The sequence below is a fragment of the Salmo salar genome, chromosome 09 (assembly GCF_965601325.2).
Source record: "Salmo salar chromosome 09, fSalSal1, whole genome shotgun sequence".
In the NCBI taxonomy this organism is placed as follows: Eukaryota; Metazoa; Chordata; class Actinopteri; order Salmoniformes; family Salmonidae; genus Salmo; species Salmo salar.
In genome coordinates this window covers 136,456,299-136,471,291 of record NC_138299.1, presented here as the reverse complement: position 1 = coordinate 136,471,291, position 14,993 = coordinate 136,456,299, and the positions used below count along the sequence as shown (strand labels likewise).

At 45.2% G+C, this 14,993-nt stretch overlaps 1 protein-coding gene across 1 annotated transcript in view; it reads right to left on the bottom strand.

The window, feature by feature from the left end:
- Window positions 1-8,601, bottom strand: part of LOC106612930 (2-(3-amino-3-carboxypropyl)histidine synthase subunit 1) — a 177,337-nt gene extending 168,736 nt beyond the window's left edge. Inside the window, 2 exon segments of the mRNA XM_082956329.1 lie at window positions 7,658-7,807; window positions 8,436-8,601. Coding sequence (XP_082812455.1) covers window positions 7,658-7,807; window positions 8,436-8,487 — 202 coding nt within the window. The 5' untranslated portion in view covers window positions 8,488-8,601.
- Between the last annotated feature and the right edge of the window lie 6,392 nt (window positions 8,602-14,993).

Below are 14,993 nucleotides of genomic sequence, written 5' to 3'. Positions count from 1 at the left end.
CCCTCATCACAACCCATAACACCTCACCCTCTCATCACAACCCATAACACCTCACCCTCATCACAACCCATAACACCTCACCCTCTCGTCACAACCCATAACACCTCACCCTCTCGTCACAACCCATAACACCTCACCCTCTCGTCACAACCCATAACACCTCACCCTCTCGTCACAACCCAATAACACCTCACCCTCTCATCACAACCCAATAACACCTCACCCTCTCAACACAACCCAATAACACCTCACCCTCTCAACACAACCCAATAACACCTCACCCTCTCATCACAACCCAATAACACCTCACCCTCTCATCACAACCCAATAACACCTCACCCTCTCGTCACAACCCATAACAACACACCCTCTCGTCACAACCCATAACACCACACCCTCTCGTCACAACCCATAACACCTCACCCTCTCGTTACAACCCATAACACCCCACCCTCTCGTCACAACCCATAACACCTCACCCTCTCGTCACAACCCATAACACCTCACCCTCTCGTTACAACCCATAACACCTCACCCTCTCGTCACAACCCATAACACCTCACCCTCTCATCACAACCCATAACACCTCACCCTCTCGTCACAACCCATAACACCTCACCCTCTCGTCACAACCCATAACACCCCACCCTCTCGTCACAACCCATAACACCTCACCCTCTCGTCACAACCCATAACACCTCACCCTCTCGTCACAACCCATAACACCTCACCCTCTCGTCACAACCCATAACACCTCACCCTCTCGTCACAACCCATAACACTTCACCCTCTCAACACAACCCATAACACCTCACCCTCTCTTCACAACCCATAAGACCTCACCCTCTCATCACAACCCATAACACCTCACCCTCTCATCACAACCCATAACACCTCACCCTCATCACAACCCATAACACCTCACCCTCATCACAACCCATAACACCTCACCCTCTCATCACAACCCATAACACCTCACCCTCATCACAACCCATAACACCTCACCCTCTCGTCACAACCCATAACACCTCACCCTCTCGTCACAACCCATAACACCTCACCCTCTCGTCACAACCCATAACACCTCACCCTCTCGTCACAACCCAATAACACCTCACCCTCTCATCACAACCCAATAACACCTCACCCTCTCAACACAACCCAATAACACCTCACCCTCTCAACACAACCCAATAACACCTCACCCTCTCATCACAACCCAATAACACCTCACCCTCTCATCACAACCCAATAACACCTCACCCTCTCGTCACAACCCATAACACCACACCCTCTCGTCACAACCCATAACACCACACCCTCTCGTCACAACCCATAACACCTCACCCTCTCGTTACAACCCATAACACCCCACCCTCTCGTCACAACCCATAACACCTCACCCTCTCGTCACAACCCATAACACCTCACCCTCTCGTTACAACCCATAACACCTCACCCTCTCGTCACAACCCATAACACCTCACCCTCTCATCACAACCCATAACACCTCACCCTCTCGTCACAACCCATAACACCTCACCCTCTCATCACAACCCATAACACCTCACCCTCTCGTCACAACCCATAACACTTCACCCTCTCAACACAACCCATAACACCTCACCCTCTCTTCACAACCCATAAGACCTCACCCTCTCATCACAACCCATAACACCTCACTCTCTCATCACCATCACCATCACAACCCAATAACCCCTCACCCTCTCATCACCATCACCATCACAACCCAATAACCCATCACCCTCTCATCACCATCACAACCAATAACCCCTCACCCTCTCATCACCATCACAACCAATAACACCGCACCCCTCTCATCACCATCACAACCAATAACACCTCACCCTCTCATCACCATCACAACCAATAACATCTCACCATCACAACCAATAACACCTCACCCTCTCATCACCATCACAACCAATAACACCTCATCCTCTCATCACCATCACAACCAATAACACCTCACCCTCTCATCACCATCACAACTCACCCTCTCATCACAACCCATAACACCTCATCCTCTCAACACAACCCATAACACCTCACCCTCTCATCACAACCCATAACACCTCACCCTCTCACCACAACCCATATATCCTCACCCTCTCATCACCATCACAACCCAATAACACCTCACCCTCTCATCACAACGCAATAACACCTCATCCTCTCATCACAACCCAAAACACCTCATCACCCTCTCATCACAACCCAATAACACCTCACCCTCTCATCACCATCACAACCCAATAACAACTCACCCTCTCAGCACCATCACAACCCAATAACACCTCACCCTCTCATCACAACGCAATAACACCTCATCCTCTCATCACAACCCAAAACACCTCATCACCCTCTCATCACAACCCAATAACACCTCACCCTCTCATCACCATCACAACCCATAACACCTCACCCTCTCAACACAACCCAATAACACCTCACCCTCTCAACACAACCCAATAACACCTCACCCTCTCATCACAACCCAATAACACCTCACCCTCTCATCACAACCCAATAACACCTCACCCTCTCTCTCACAACCCATAACACCACACCCTCTCGTCACAACCCATAACACCACACCCTCTCGTTACAACCCATAACACCCCACCCTCTCGTCACAACCCATAACACCTCACCCTCTCGTCACAACCCATAACACCTCACCCTCTCGTTACAACCCATAACACCTCACCCTCTCGTCACAACCCATAACACCTCACCCTCTCGTCACAACCCATAACACCTCACCCTCTCGTCACAACCCATAACACCTCACCCTCTCGTCACAACCCATAACACCCCACCCTCTCATCACAACCCATAACACCTCACCCTCTCGTCACAACCCATAACACCTCACCCTCTCGTCACAACCCATAACACCTCACCCTCTCGTCACAACCCATAACACCCCACCCTCTCGTCACAACCCATAACACCTCACCCTCTCCTCACAACCCATAACACCTCACCCTCTCGTCACAACCCATAACACCTCACCCTCTCATCACAACCCATAACACCTCACCCTCTCTTCACAACCCATAAGACCTCACCCTCTCATCACAACCCATAACACCTCACTCTCTCATCACCATCACCATCACAACCCAATAACCCCTCACCCTCTCATCACCATCACCATCACAACCCAATAACCCCTCACCCTCTCATCACCATCACAACCAATAACACCTCACCCTCTCATCACCATCACAACCAATAACACCTCACCCTCTCATCACCATCACAACCAATAACATCTCACCCTCTCATCACCATCACAACCAATAACACCTCACCCTCTCATCACCATCACAACCAATAACACCTCATCCTCTCATCACCATCACAACCAATAACACCTCACCCTCTCATCACCATCACAACTCACCCTCTCATCACAACCCATAACACCTCATCCTCTCAACACAACCCATAACACCTCACCCTCTCATCACAACCCATAAAACCTCACCCTCTCATCACAACCCATATATCCTCACCCTCTCATCACCATCACAACCCAATAACACCTCACCCTCTCATCACAACGCAATAACACCTCATACTCTCATCACAATCCAAAACACCTCATCACCCTCTCATCACAACCCAATAACACCTCACCCTCTCATCACCATCACAACCCAATAACAACTCACCCTCTCATCACCATCACAACCCAATAACACCTCACCCTCTCATCACAACGCAATAACACCTCATCCTCTCATCACAACCCAAAACACCTCATCACCCTCTCATCACAACCCAATAACACCTCACCCTCTCATCACCATCACAACCCATAACACCTCACCCTCTCGTCACAACCCACAACACCTCACCCTCTCATCACAACCCATAACACCTCACCCTCTCGTCACAACCCATAACACCTCACCCTCTCGTCACAACCCATAACACCTCACCCTCTCATCACCATCACAACCCAATAACACCTCACCCTCTCATCACAACCCAATAACACCTCACCCTCTCATCACAACCCAATAACACCTCACCCTCTCATCACAACCCAATAACACCTCACCCTCGCATGACAACCCAATAACACCTCACCATCGCATCACAACCAATAACACATCACCCTCTCATCACAACCAATAACACCTCACCCTCTCATCACAACCATAACACCTCACCCTCTCAGCACAACCCATAACACCTCTCCCTCTCATCACAACCCATAACACCTCACCCTCTCATCACAACCCATAACACCTCACCCTCTCATCACAACCCATAACACCTCACCCTCATCACAACCCATAACACCTCACCCTCATCACAACCCATAACACCTCACCCTCATCACAACCCATAACACCTCACCCTCTCGTCACAACCCATAACACCTCACCCTTTCGTTACAACCCATAACACCTCACCCTCTCATCACAACCCATAACACCTCACCCTCTCGTCACAACCCATAACACCACACCCTCTCGTCACAACCCATAACACCACACCCTCTCGTCACAACCCATAACACCTCACCCTCTCGTCACAACCCATAACACCTCACCCTCTCGTCACAACCCATAACACCTCACCCTCTCGTCACAACCCATAACACCTCACCCTCTCGTCACAACCCATAACACCTCACCCTCTCGTCACAACCCATAACACCCCACCCTCTCGTCACAACCCATAACACCTCACCCTCTCGTCACAACCCATAACACCTCACCCTCTCGTCACAACCCATAACACCTCACCCTCTCGTCACAACCCATAACACCTCACCCTCTCGTCACAACCCATAACACCTCACCCTCTCGTCACAACCCATAACACCTCACCCTCTCGTCACAACCCATAACACCTCACCCTCTCATCACAACCCATAACACCTCACCCTCTCTTCACAACCCATAAGACCTCACCCTCTCATCACAACCCATAACACCTCACTCTCTCATCACCATCACCATCACAACCCAATAACCCCTCACCCTCTCATCACCATCACCATCACCATCACAACCCAATAACCCATCACCCTCTCATCACCATCACAACCAATAACCCCTCACCCTCTCATCACCATCACAACCAATAACACCTCACCCTCTCATCACCATCACAACCAATAACACCTCACCCTCTCATCACCATCACAACCAATAACACCCCACCCTCTCATCACCATCACAACCAATAACACCTCACCCTCTCATCACCATCACAACCAATAACACCTCACCCTCTCATCACCATCACAACCAATAACACCTCACCCTCTCATCACCATCACAACCAATAACACCTCACCCCTCTCATCACCATCACAACCAATAACACCTCACCCTCTCATCACCATCACAACCAATAACATCTCACCCTCTCATCACCATCACAACCAATAACACCTCACCCCTCTCATCACCATCACAACCAATAACACCTCACCCTCTCATCCCCCATCACAACCCATAACACCTCATCCTCTCAACACAACCCATAACACCTCACCCTCTCATCACAACCCATAACACCTCACCCTCTCATCAAAACCCATAACACCTCACCCTCTCGTCACAACCCATAACACCTCACCCTCTCATCACAACCCATAAGACCTCACCCTCTCATCACAACCCATAACACCTCACTCTCTCATCACCATCACCATCACAACCCAATAACCCATCACCCTCTCATCACCATCACAACCAATAACCCCTCACCCTCTCATCACCATCACAAACAATAACACCTCACCCTCTCATCACAACCCAATAACACGTCACCCTCTCATCACAACCAATAACACCTCACCCTCTCATCGCAACCAATAACACCTCACCCTCTCGTCAACCATCACAACCCAATAACCCCTCTCATCACCATCACAACCCAATAACCCCTCTCATCACCATGACAACCCAATAACACCTCACCCTCTCATCACCATCACAACCCAAAAACTACCCAGCCCTCTCATCACCCCAACCCAATAACCCCTCACCATCACAACCCAATAACACCTCTCCTCTCCTCACCATCACAACCCAATAACTACCCAGCTCTCTCATCATCACAACCCAATAACCCCTCTCCTCATCATCACAACCCAATTACCCCTCTCATCATCACCACAACCCAATAACTACCCAGCCCTCTCCCCACCATCACAACCCAATAACCCCTCTCCTCACCATCACAACCCAATAACCCCCCTCCTCACCATCACAACCCAATAACCCCTCTCCTCACCATCACAACCCAATAACCCCTCTCCTCACCATCACAACCCAATAACCCCTCTCCTCACCGTCACAACCCAATAACCCCTCTCCTCACCGTCACAACCCAATAACCCCTCTCCTCACCGTCACAACCCAATAACCCCTCTCCTCACCGTCACAACCCAATAACCCCTCTCCTCACCGTCACAACCCAATAACCCCTCTCCTCACCGTCACAACCCAATAACCCCTCTCCTCACCATCACAACCCAATAACCCCTCTCCTCACCGTCACAACCCAATAACCCCTCTCCTCACCATCACAACCCAATAACCCCTCTCCTCACCATCACAACCCAATAACCCCTCTCCTCACCGTCACAAATTAATAACCCTTCTCCTCACCGTCACAACCAAATAACCCCTCACCCTCACAACCAAATAACTCCTCACCATCACAACCAAATAACCCCTCACCATCACAACCAAATAACCCCTCACCATCACAACCAAATAACCCCTCACCCTCACAACCAAATAACCCCTCACAATCAAATAACCCCTCACCCTCACAACCAAATAACCCCTCACACTCACACTCACAACCAAATAACCCCTCACACTCACAACCAAATAACCCCTCAGCTTGAGACATGCCAGTTTTACAGTGGCTGTTTGATCATGGACAAAAATACTCTAGTCTAGCACAGGGTTCCCAAACCTGGTCCTGGGCCCCCCCGGGTGCACTTTTAGGTTTTTGACTGAGTACTACACAGCTGATTCAAATAATCAAAGCTTGATGATGAGTTGGTTATTTGAATCAGCTGTGTAGTGCTCAGGCAAAAACCTAAAAGTGCACCCAGGGGGGCCTCAGGACCGAGTTTGGGAAATGCTGCTCTAGCAGACTACATCAACTTGAGGTTCCTGAGGTTCATAGTTTAGTTTGACGTCCTCTTGCTGTGAGACAACTGCTGACAATAACGTTGACAGGCAGTATTTGAACATGGTACTCCTATGTTCTATAGTAAGAGCTGGTAAATACCACATCCTGGTAAATACCACATCAACAAAAATGACCAGAACAATAACCTTCGGGAAACATACCATTACCTATTTATTGTTTTGGTTATTGGATCTCTCATTCACTAATGGTGTCTGATCATAGATAGACATTAAAACTGCATGATAAAGCATATTTGAGTATTCAGATAGCAAGTTAACTTTATATAGCAACACTACCTATTCTGAGGTTCTCCAGGTTTAAGATTAACCTTAGCCAGGAACTGATACACACCTTACTAGTCTTTTCCAGTAAGGAGTCCACCTGTGGTAAATACTTTATCCAAGCCTTATAGATAGTAGAAATGTAATGAATAGGCCTATTCTGAGCTTACCTCTCTTAGACGTGGCCTGTGTCACCCGCCAGACTGTCTTGTGGATCTCAAAGTTGTGATTTGAAGGCAGAGCGCGGATAGCCTCCTGTAACTCTGGGTCTTGCAGGATTTCATCAGGAATTTGATTGGCCACCTGCCGTGGTCTTCGTACTTGGGGAAGAATCAAATCATTTTACTGTAGGAGAGAGTTGACAAATACAGACAAGACAGGAGGCTTCAGATAAAATACGGTGTAGGGGCATAGTCTGTTATGGTTATTGATAATACATTAAGTTACTCTTATGAGTTGTTACATATTGTTTTGATAAGTGCTTTGAAATTCCACAGTCCCTATTCCTCTTGTATAGGCCTAATTATAAAAACCACAACTCCATATACAATTACAATCCAGTCATAACAAAACGTTAATACAATGCTGTTGTATTTTATTACAGCATAACTAGGAGCAACCTATTGCGAAGCGGGGTTCCCCAACTGGTCTCCCATGTTTTCTGAGCAGATGACAAAAGTTAGACCCAGGACCTTAAAGATATTTAAAAACGTGTTCTATAATTTTCATATATTTCGTTCATGTAGATAAGTATCAAGTAAGTTAGCTAGCTAGCTAGCTAATCACTTTTTCAAACCATTTGAGTCAGTTTTCCTTGTCATTAGCTGCATCATAATTCTTTATTCATTGTGGCAATTTATTACACTTTTTTTTCAAGCATGTCCCATACACCACGTTCTTGGTTATTTGTCGTGTGATAGCATTAATATAACAGAGACTCATATTTACCGGTTGTTTTTTTAGCTGGAACGACTTGCGTTTCGACCGTGGGCGCCGCCATATTTCCGGTACATGTGGGAGTCAGAAAGGCAGCAGTAATCTAATGCAGAAGCCATCGTTGCAGGCGGAACAATCGATGTGAGATAATCGAGCTGCGTGTCGCTGTCTGTGGATCTGAATTTCTATTGACACGAAATCATAGAAAATGTCGCATTTGTTCAGAATGGAATAGAAAATATATGCTTTTTATTTCATTAACAGTAAGCTTCATTTTTAGTAACATTATCAAATCAAAATTTGTAGGCCTACTGTTCTCTTCTCTTTCCCCATCACAAGTTACAGATGTATGATTTTAATTTGAGCCAGTGTACTGCAGCAGGAAAATAATCTTGCAGCAACAGGAAATGTGAATTATTATGTGGATTATAATTAATGGACATTTGTGTAGGGGTTGATTCATTTGTCGTTCCAGCAAATCAAGACTGAAATTTCGAAGTGGAAATTACAAACTTCAAATGCTCATTTAAAACTAAAACACACTACAAGTTTGCTAATGAGTGGTGCAGCGGTCTTAGGCACTGCATCTCAGTGCAAAAGGCATCACTACAGTCCCTGGTTCAAATCCAGGCTGTATCACATCTGGCTGTGATTGGGAGTCCAATTGGGTGGTGCACAATTGGCCCAGCGTTGCCGGGGTAGACCATCATTGTAAATAAGAATTTGCACTTAATGGACTTGTCTAGGTAAATAGCAACAAAAAGGTGATCAAATTAAGATCTTACATCTGTATGAATAGACCTCCTGTCTGTGCCATTGATGTTCAGTGAGAATCTGGCTACAAATGAGACAAGGAAGGGACAGAAATGACTCACAAAATGTTATGCCTACAAGAATTGGGATAGCTGCAGTGAAAATGACACTGCCTTATTTAGCAACAACATTTCTGATGTTCCCTGCTGCTTATTTCTTTCTTACAGTATGTAAAATAGGCCTATAGCAAGCTACCTTTCTTGAAAGAAAATGTTTAAGACAATGGTGTCAACTCCTGCATTTTCTTCCATGCTATTGAAGTCTTCCATTAATTATGTTGCAAAGTTGTAATTGTAAGTAGGGTCACAACCCACTGGGCACAGACGTCAAAGCAACGTCGATTCCATCTTGGTTCAACGTAATTTCTTTGAACAATGTTGATTCAACCAGTGTGTGGCCAGTGGAAAGGCTCATGATCATGGAAACAGTGTTATCTTCTATGTGCAACCATTGTTATGAGTTCTCTTACCATTTCAACAGTAATCATTGAGACTAATTGGCTGTGAAAGTTTCTCTTCCTGGGAAAACTACAGTCAAAGTCACACTGTGGTACAGGACACCAGCAGCACAGTAACAGGCCTCCAGCCTCCAAGATCTATCAGCTGGTACCAAAGGATCATTCTAATTGTACAGTGCCTTCGGAAAGTATTCAGACCCCTTGACTTTTTCCACATCTTGTTACGTTACAGCGTTATTCTAAAATTGATTAAATAAAGCGAAAACAGGTTTTTAGACATTTTTGCTAAATTATTAAAAATAAAAAACAGAAATACCTTATTTACATAAGCATTCAGACCCATTGCTATGAGACTCGAAATTGAGCTCAGGTACAGCCTGTTTCCATTGATCACCCTTGAGATGGTTCTACAACTTCTACAACTTGATTGGAGTCCACCTGTGGTAAAATCAATTGATTGGACATGATTTGGAAAGGCACACACCTGTCAAGCAAGAACCAAGCCACGAGGTCAAAGGAATTGTCCGTAGAGCACCGATACAGGATTGCGTCGAGGCACAGATCTGAGGAAGGGTACCAAAAAATGTCAGCAGCATTAAAGGTCCCCAAGAACACAGTGGCCATCATTCTTAAATGGAAGAAGTTTGGAACCACCAAGACTCTTCATAGAGCTGGCCGTCCGGCCAAACTGAGCAATCGGGGGAGAAGAGCCTTGGTTAAGGAGATGACCAAGAACCCGATGGTCACTTTTTGCCAAAAGGCACCTAAAGGACTCTCAGACCATGAGAAACAAGATTCTCTGGTCTGATGAAACCAAGATTGAACACCTTGCCCTGAATGCCAAGCGTCATGTCTGGAGGAAGCTTGGCACCATCAGTACAGTGAAGCATGGTGATGGCAGCATCATGCTGTGGGGATGTTTTTCAGTGGCAGGGACTGGGAGACTAGTCAGGATCAAGGGAAAGATGAACGGTGCAAAGTACAGACAGATCCTTGATGAAAACCTTATCCCCATCAATTCATCATGTTTTCAGTAATCACCAATCAGTCCCTATCTGATTTAGGACTAGTTTGCTCTGGCCCAATTCGATGGCAGATAAACAACCATCACCATTAAAGGGTAAGTAGCCCTACACTGCTTTCTTACCAAAACATAAAAACATAAGCTACACATTTTTCCCTGAGAGAGAGAGAGAGAAATGGCCAAGGAATTGGCACACTAGTCCTCAGATCCTCAAAAGGTTCTACAGCTGCACCATCGAGAGCATCCTGACCGGTTGCATCACTGCCTGGTATGGAAACTGTTTGGCCTCCGACCGCAAGGCACTACAGAGGGTAGTGCGAACAGACAGGAATATATTTCAGGATGTAGAAGACATCCCCCCCGGGAATATATTTCAGGATGTAGAAGACATCCCCCCAGGAATATATTTCAGGATGTAGAAGACATCCCCCCCAGGAATATATTTCAGGATGTAGAATACATCCCCCCCGGGAATATATTTCAGGATGTAGAAGACATACACCCAGGAATATATTTCAGGATGTAGAAGACATCCCCCCCAGGAATATATTTCAGGATGTAGAAGACATCCCCCCCGGGAATATATTTCAGGATGTAGAAGACATCCCCACAGGAATATATTTCAGGATGTAGAAGACATCCCCCACAGGAATATATTTCAGGATGTAGAAGACATCCCCCCAGGAATATATTTCAGGATGTAGAAGACATACCCCCCAGGAATATATTTCAGGATGTAGAAGACATCCCCCCCAGGAATATATTTCAGGATGTAGAAGACATCCCCACAAGAAAATATTTCAGGATGTAGAAGACATCCCCTCAGGAATATATTTCAGGATGTAGAAGACATCCCCCCAGGAATATATTTCAGGATGTAGAAGACATCCCCCCGGGGAATATATTTCAGGATGTAGAAGACATCCCCCCGGGAAAATATTTCAGGATGTAGAAGACATCCCCCCTGGGAATATATTTCAGGATGTAGAAGACATCCCCCCCAGGAATATATTTCAGGATGTAGAAGACCTCCCCCACAGGAATATATTTCAGGATGTAGAAGACATCCCCCACAGGAATATATTTCAGGATGTAGAAGACATCCTCCCAGGAATATATTTCAGGATGTAGAAGACATCCCCCCCAGGAATATATTTCAGGATGTAGAAGACATCCTCCCAGGAATATATTTCAGGATGTAGAAGACATCCCCCCAGGAATATATTTCAGGATGTAGAAGACACCCCCCCAATAATATATTTCAGGATGTAGAAGACATACACCCAGGAATATTTTTCAGGATGTAGAAGACATCCCCCCTGGGAATATATTTCAGGATGTAGAAGACATCCCCCCCAGGAATATATTTCAGGATGTAGAAGACATCCCCCCTGGGAATATATTTCAGGATGTAGAAGACATCCCCCCCCAGGAATATATTTCAGGATGTAGAAGACCTCCCCCACAGGAATATATTTCAGGATGTAGAAGACATCCCCTCAGGAATATATTTCAGGATGTAGAAGACAATCCCCCCCAGGAATATATTTCAGGATGTAGAAGACAATCCCCCCCCAGGAATATATTTCAGGATGTAGAAGACATCCCCCCAGGAATATATTTCAGGATGTAGAAGACATCCCCCCGGGAATATATTTCAGGATGTAGAAGACATCCCCCCCCAGGAATATATTTCAGGATGTAGAAGACATCCTCCCAGGAATATATTTCAGGATGTAGAAGACCTCCCCCACAGGAATATATTTCAGGATGTAGAAGACATCCCCCACAGGAATATATTTCAGGATGTAGAAGACATCCCCCCAGGAATATATTTCAGGATGTAGAAGACATCCCCCCGGGAATATATTTCAGGATGTAGAAGACATCCCCCCCAGGAATATATTTCAGGATGTAGAAGACATCCCCCCAGGAATATATTTCAGGATGTAGAAGACATCCCCCCCAGGAATATATTTCAGGATGTAGAAGACATCCCCCCAGGAATATATTTCAGGATGTAGAAGACATCCTCCCAGGAATATATTTCAGGATGTAGAAGACAATCCCCCCCAGGAATATATTTCAGGATGTAGAAGACAATCCCCCCCAGGAATATATTTCAGGATGTAGAAGACATCCCCCACAGGAATATATTTCAGGATGTAGAAGACATCCCCCCAGGAATATATTTCAGGATGTAGAAGACATCCCCCCGGGAATATATTTCAGGATGTAGAAGACATCCCCCCCAGGAATATATTTCAGGATGTAGAAGACATCCCCCCCAGGAATATATTTCAGGATGTAGAAGACATCCTCCCAGGAATATATTTCAGGATGTAGAAGACATCCCCCCAGGAATATATTTCAGGATGTAGAAGACATCCCCCCCAGGAATATACTTCAGGATGTAGAAGACATCCCCCCAGGAATATATTTCAGGATGTAGAAGACATACCCCCCAGGAATATATTTCAGGATGTAGAAGACATACCCCCCAGGAATATATTTCAGGATGTAGAAGACATCCTCCCAGGAATATATTTCAGGATGTAGAAGACATCCCCTCAGGAATATATTTCAGGATGTAGAAGACATCCCCTCAGGAATATATTTCAAGATGTAGAAGACATCCCCCCCAAGAAGTCACAGCATGTCACATCAGCATCCAGCTCTGCAGCAGTTTGATGTATGAATTGTGTATGTAGTGTAAAAACTGTAGGAAATAGGTACCAAAAACTGTCAAGAATAATAAACAAGAAAAAGTATGAGCAATAACAATAGTGTGCTTTGCATGCTGAAAGCACAGAAATAATAATAACTTTTCATATGTTATAACAGAAAATAGGACTAATATAATATACTGAATAGCCAGCATCTTACCATCAAAACAAACACCCCATAGTTGTTTGAGAAACCTTGCTTTGATAGGCCCTGTGGTGTGAACAAGGTACACTTTTCAATTAAGGAATGACAATCAATTGGTACAGTTCAGTGGAATAATTTAAAGAAATACCTAACCTGAACATCATCTGCACCAAAAGTCCTCCAAGGTCCAGGGGACAAGATCTGAGCAATGTTTCTGTGAACACAGTGTATGTGAAAGTAAATAAAAAGTACACTTCAACAGCTTTTTATACTCCAGCACGCATAACAGTTTTCAACACCGTTGGAACTGAATTAGCCCAGAGGCTAATTCAGGGGGGGGGGGGTCATAATGGGTTCAAAGAGAACTGCCCCACTGATAATGTTATCCATGGTTCTGTTTCCATCTGTTTAATGCACCGAATGGGAAATTATGTATCATACATGTATGTAATTACATACATATTTTACATAGTACATTTTACTTTAAATAAAACAGAGCCACAGATTTAAAAAATAATAATAATTGGACAAGTGGTCTAAAACTGAACTAGCACTATCCAGATGGGATGAAACCGGGTGCCCTAAAACCTGAATGGTTGGGTGTGACTTTCATCTCTCCAGCCAGTGCCATGGCAGGATCTTGAAAGAAAATCTCCCTAGCTTGTGGCCTCAGTATCTGTTAAATGTGTTCAAATACGAACAGACACATTTTGACATACAGCTTTCAAACCTATAACATTAAAGTTGTTGGATGTATACTGAAAAACCAGAGGTAGTGGTTAATGAAACATAGTTATGACGCATATTAATTCTAGCAAAGAATAAGATCGGAAATGAGCAACTTCGTTTTACAGTAAACAAACAATAACAAAGGAAAAACTACATTTACTTACACATATTGTCCAATGTTTTTATCCGTGTAGGTTAGGTTCGTTTAAGATTCGCTTTCGTTGACGTTGCTACCTTCGACGTGAACCTCAACTTGGGTGACCTTGAATGAGAAGGGAAGGGTTAAACGCGTTTGAGTCCGCCCACATTGAGCCCGGCCCGGAACTGCACACTCCAGTCAGGGACTTGTCGACTATTTGCATTGTCCTCCCCTCTTTTACACCGCTGCTACTATCTGTTGTTATCATGTATTTTTAGTCCCTTTAATAACTCTACCTACATGTACATATTACCTCAACTAACCGGTGGCCCCACACATTGACTCTGTTCCGTACCCCCTGTATATAGTGTCGCTATTGTTATTTTACTGCTGCTCTTTAATGACTTGTTACTTTTATTTCTTAGTCTTATCCGTATTTTTTAAAACTGCATTGTTTAGGGGCTCGTAAGTAAGCATTTCACTGTAAGGTCTACACTTGTATGTGTGTGACTAATACAATTTGATTTGACTAGTGGT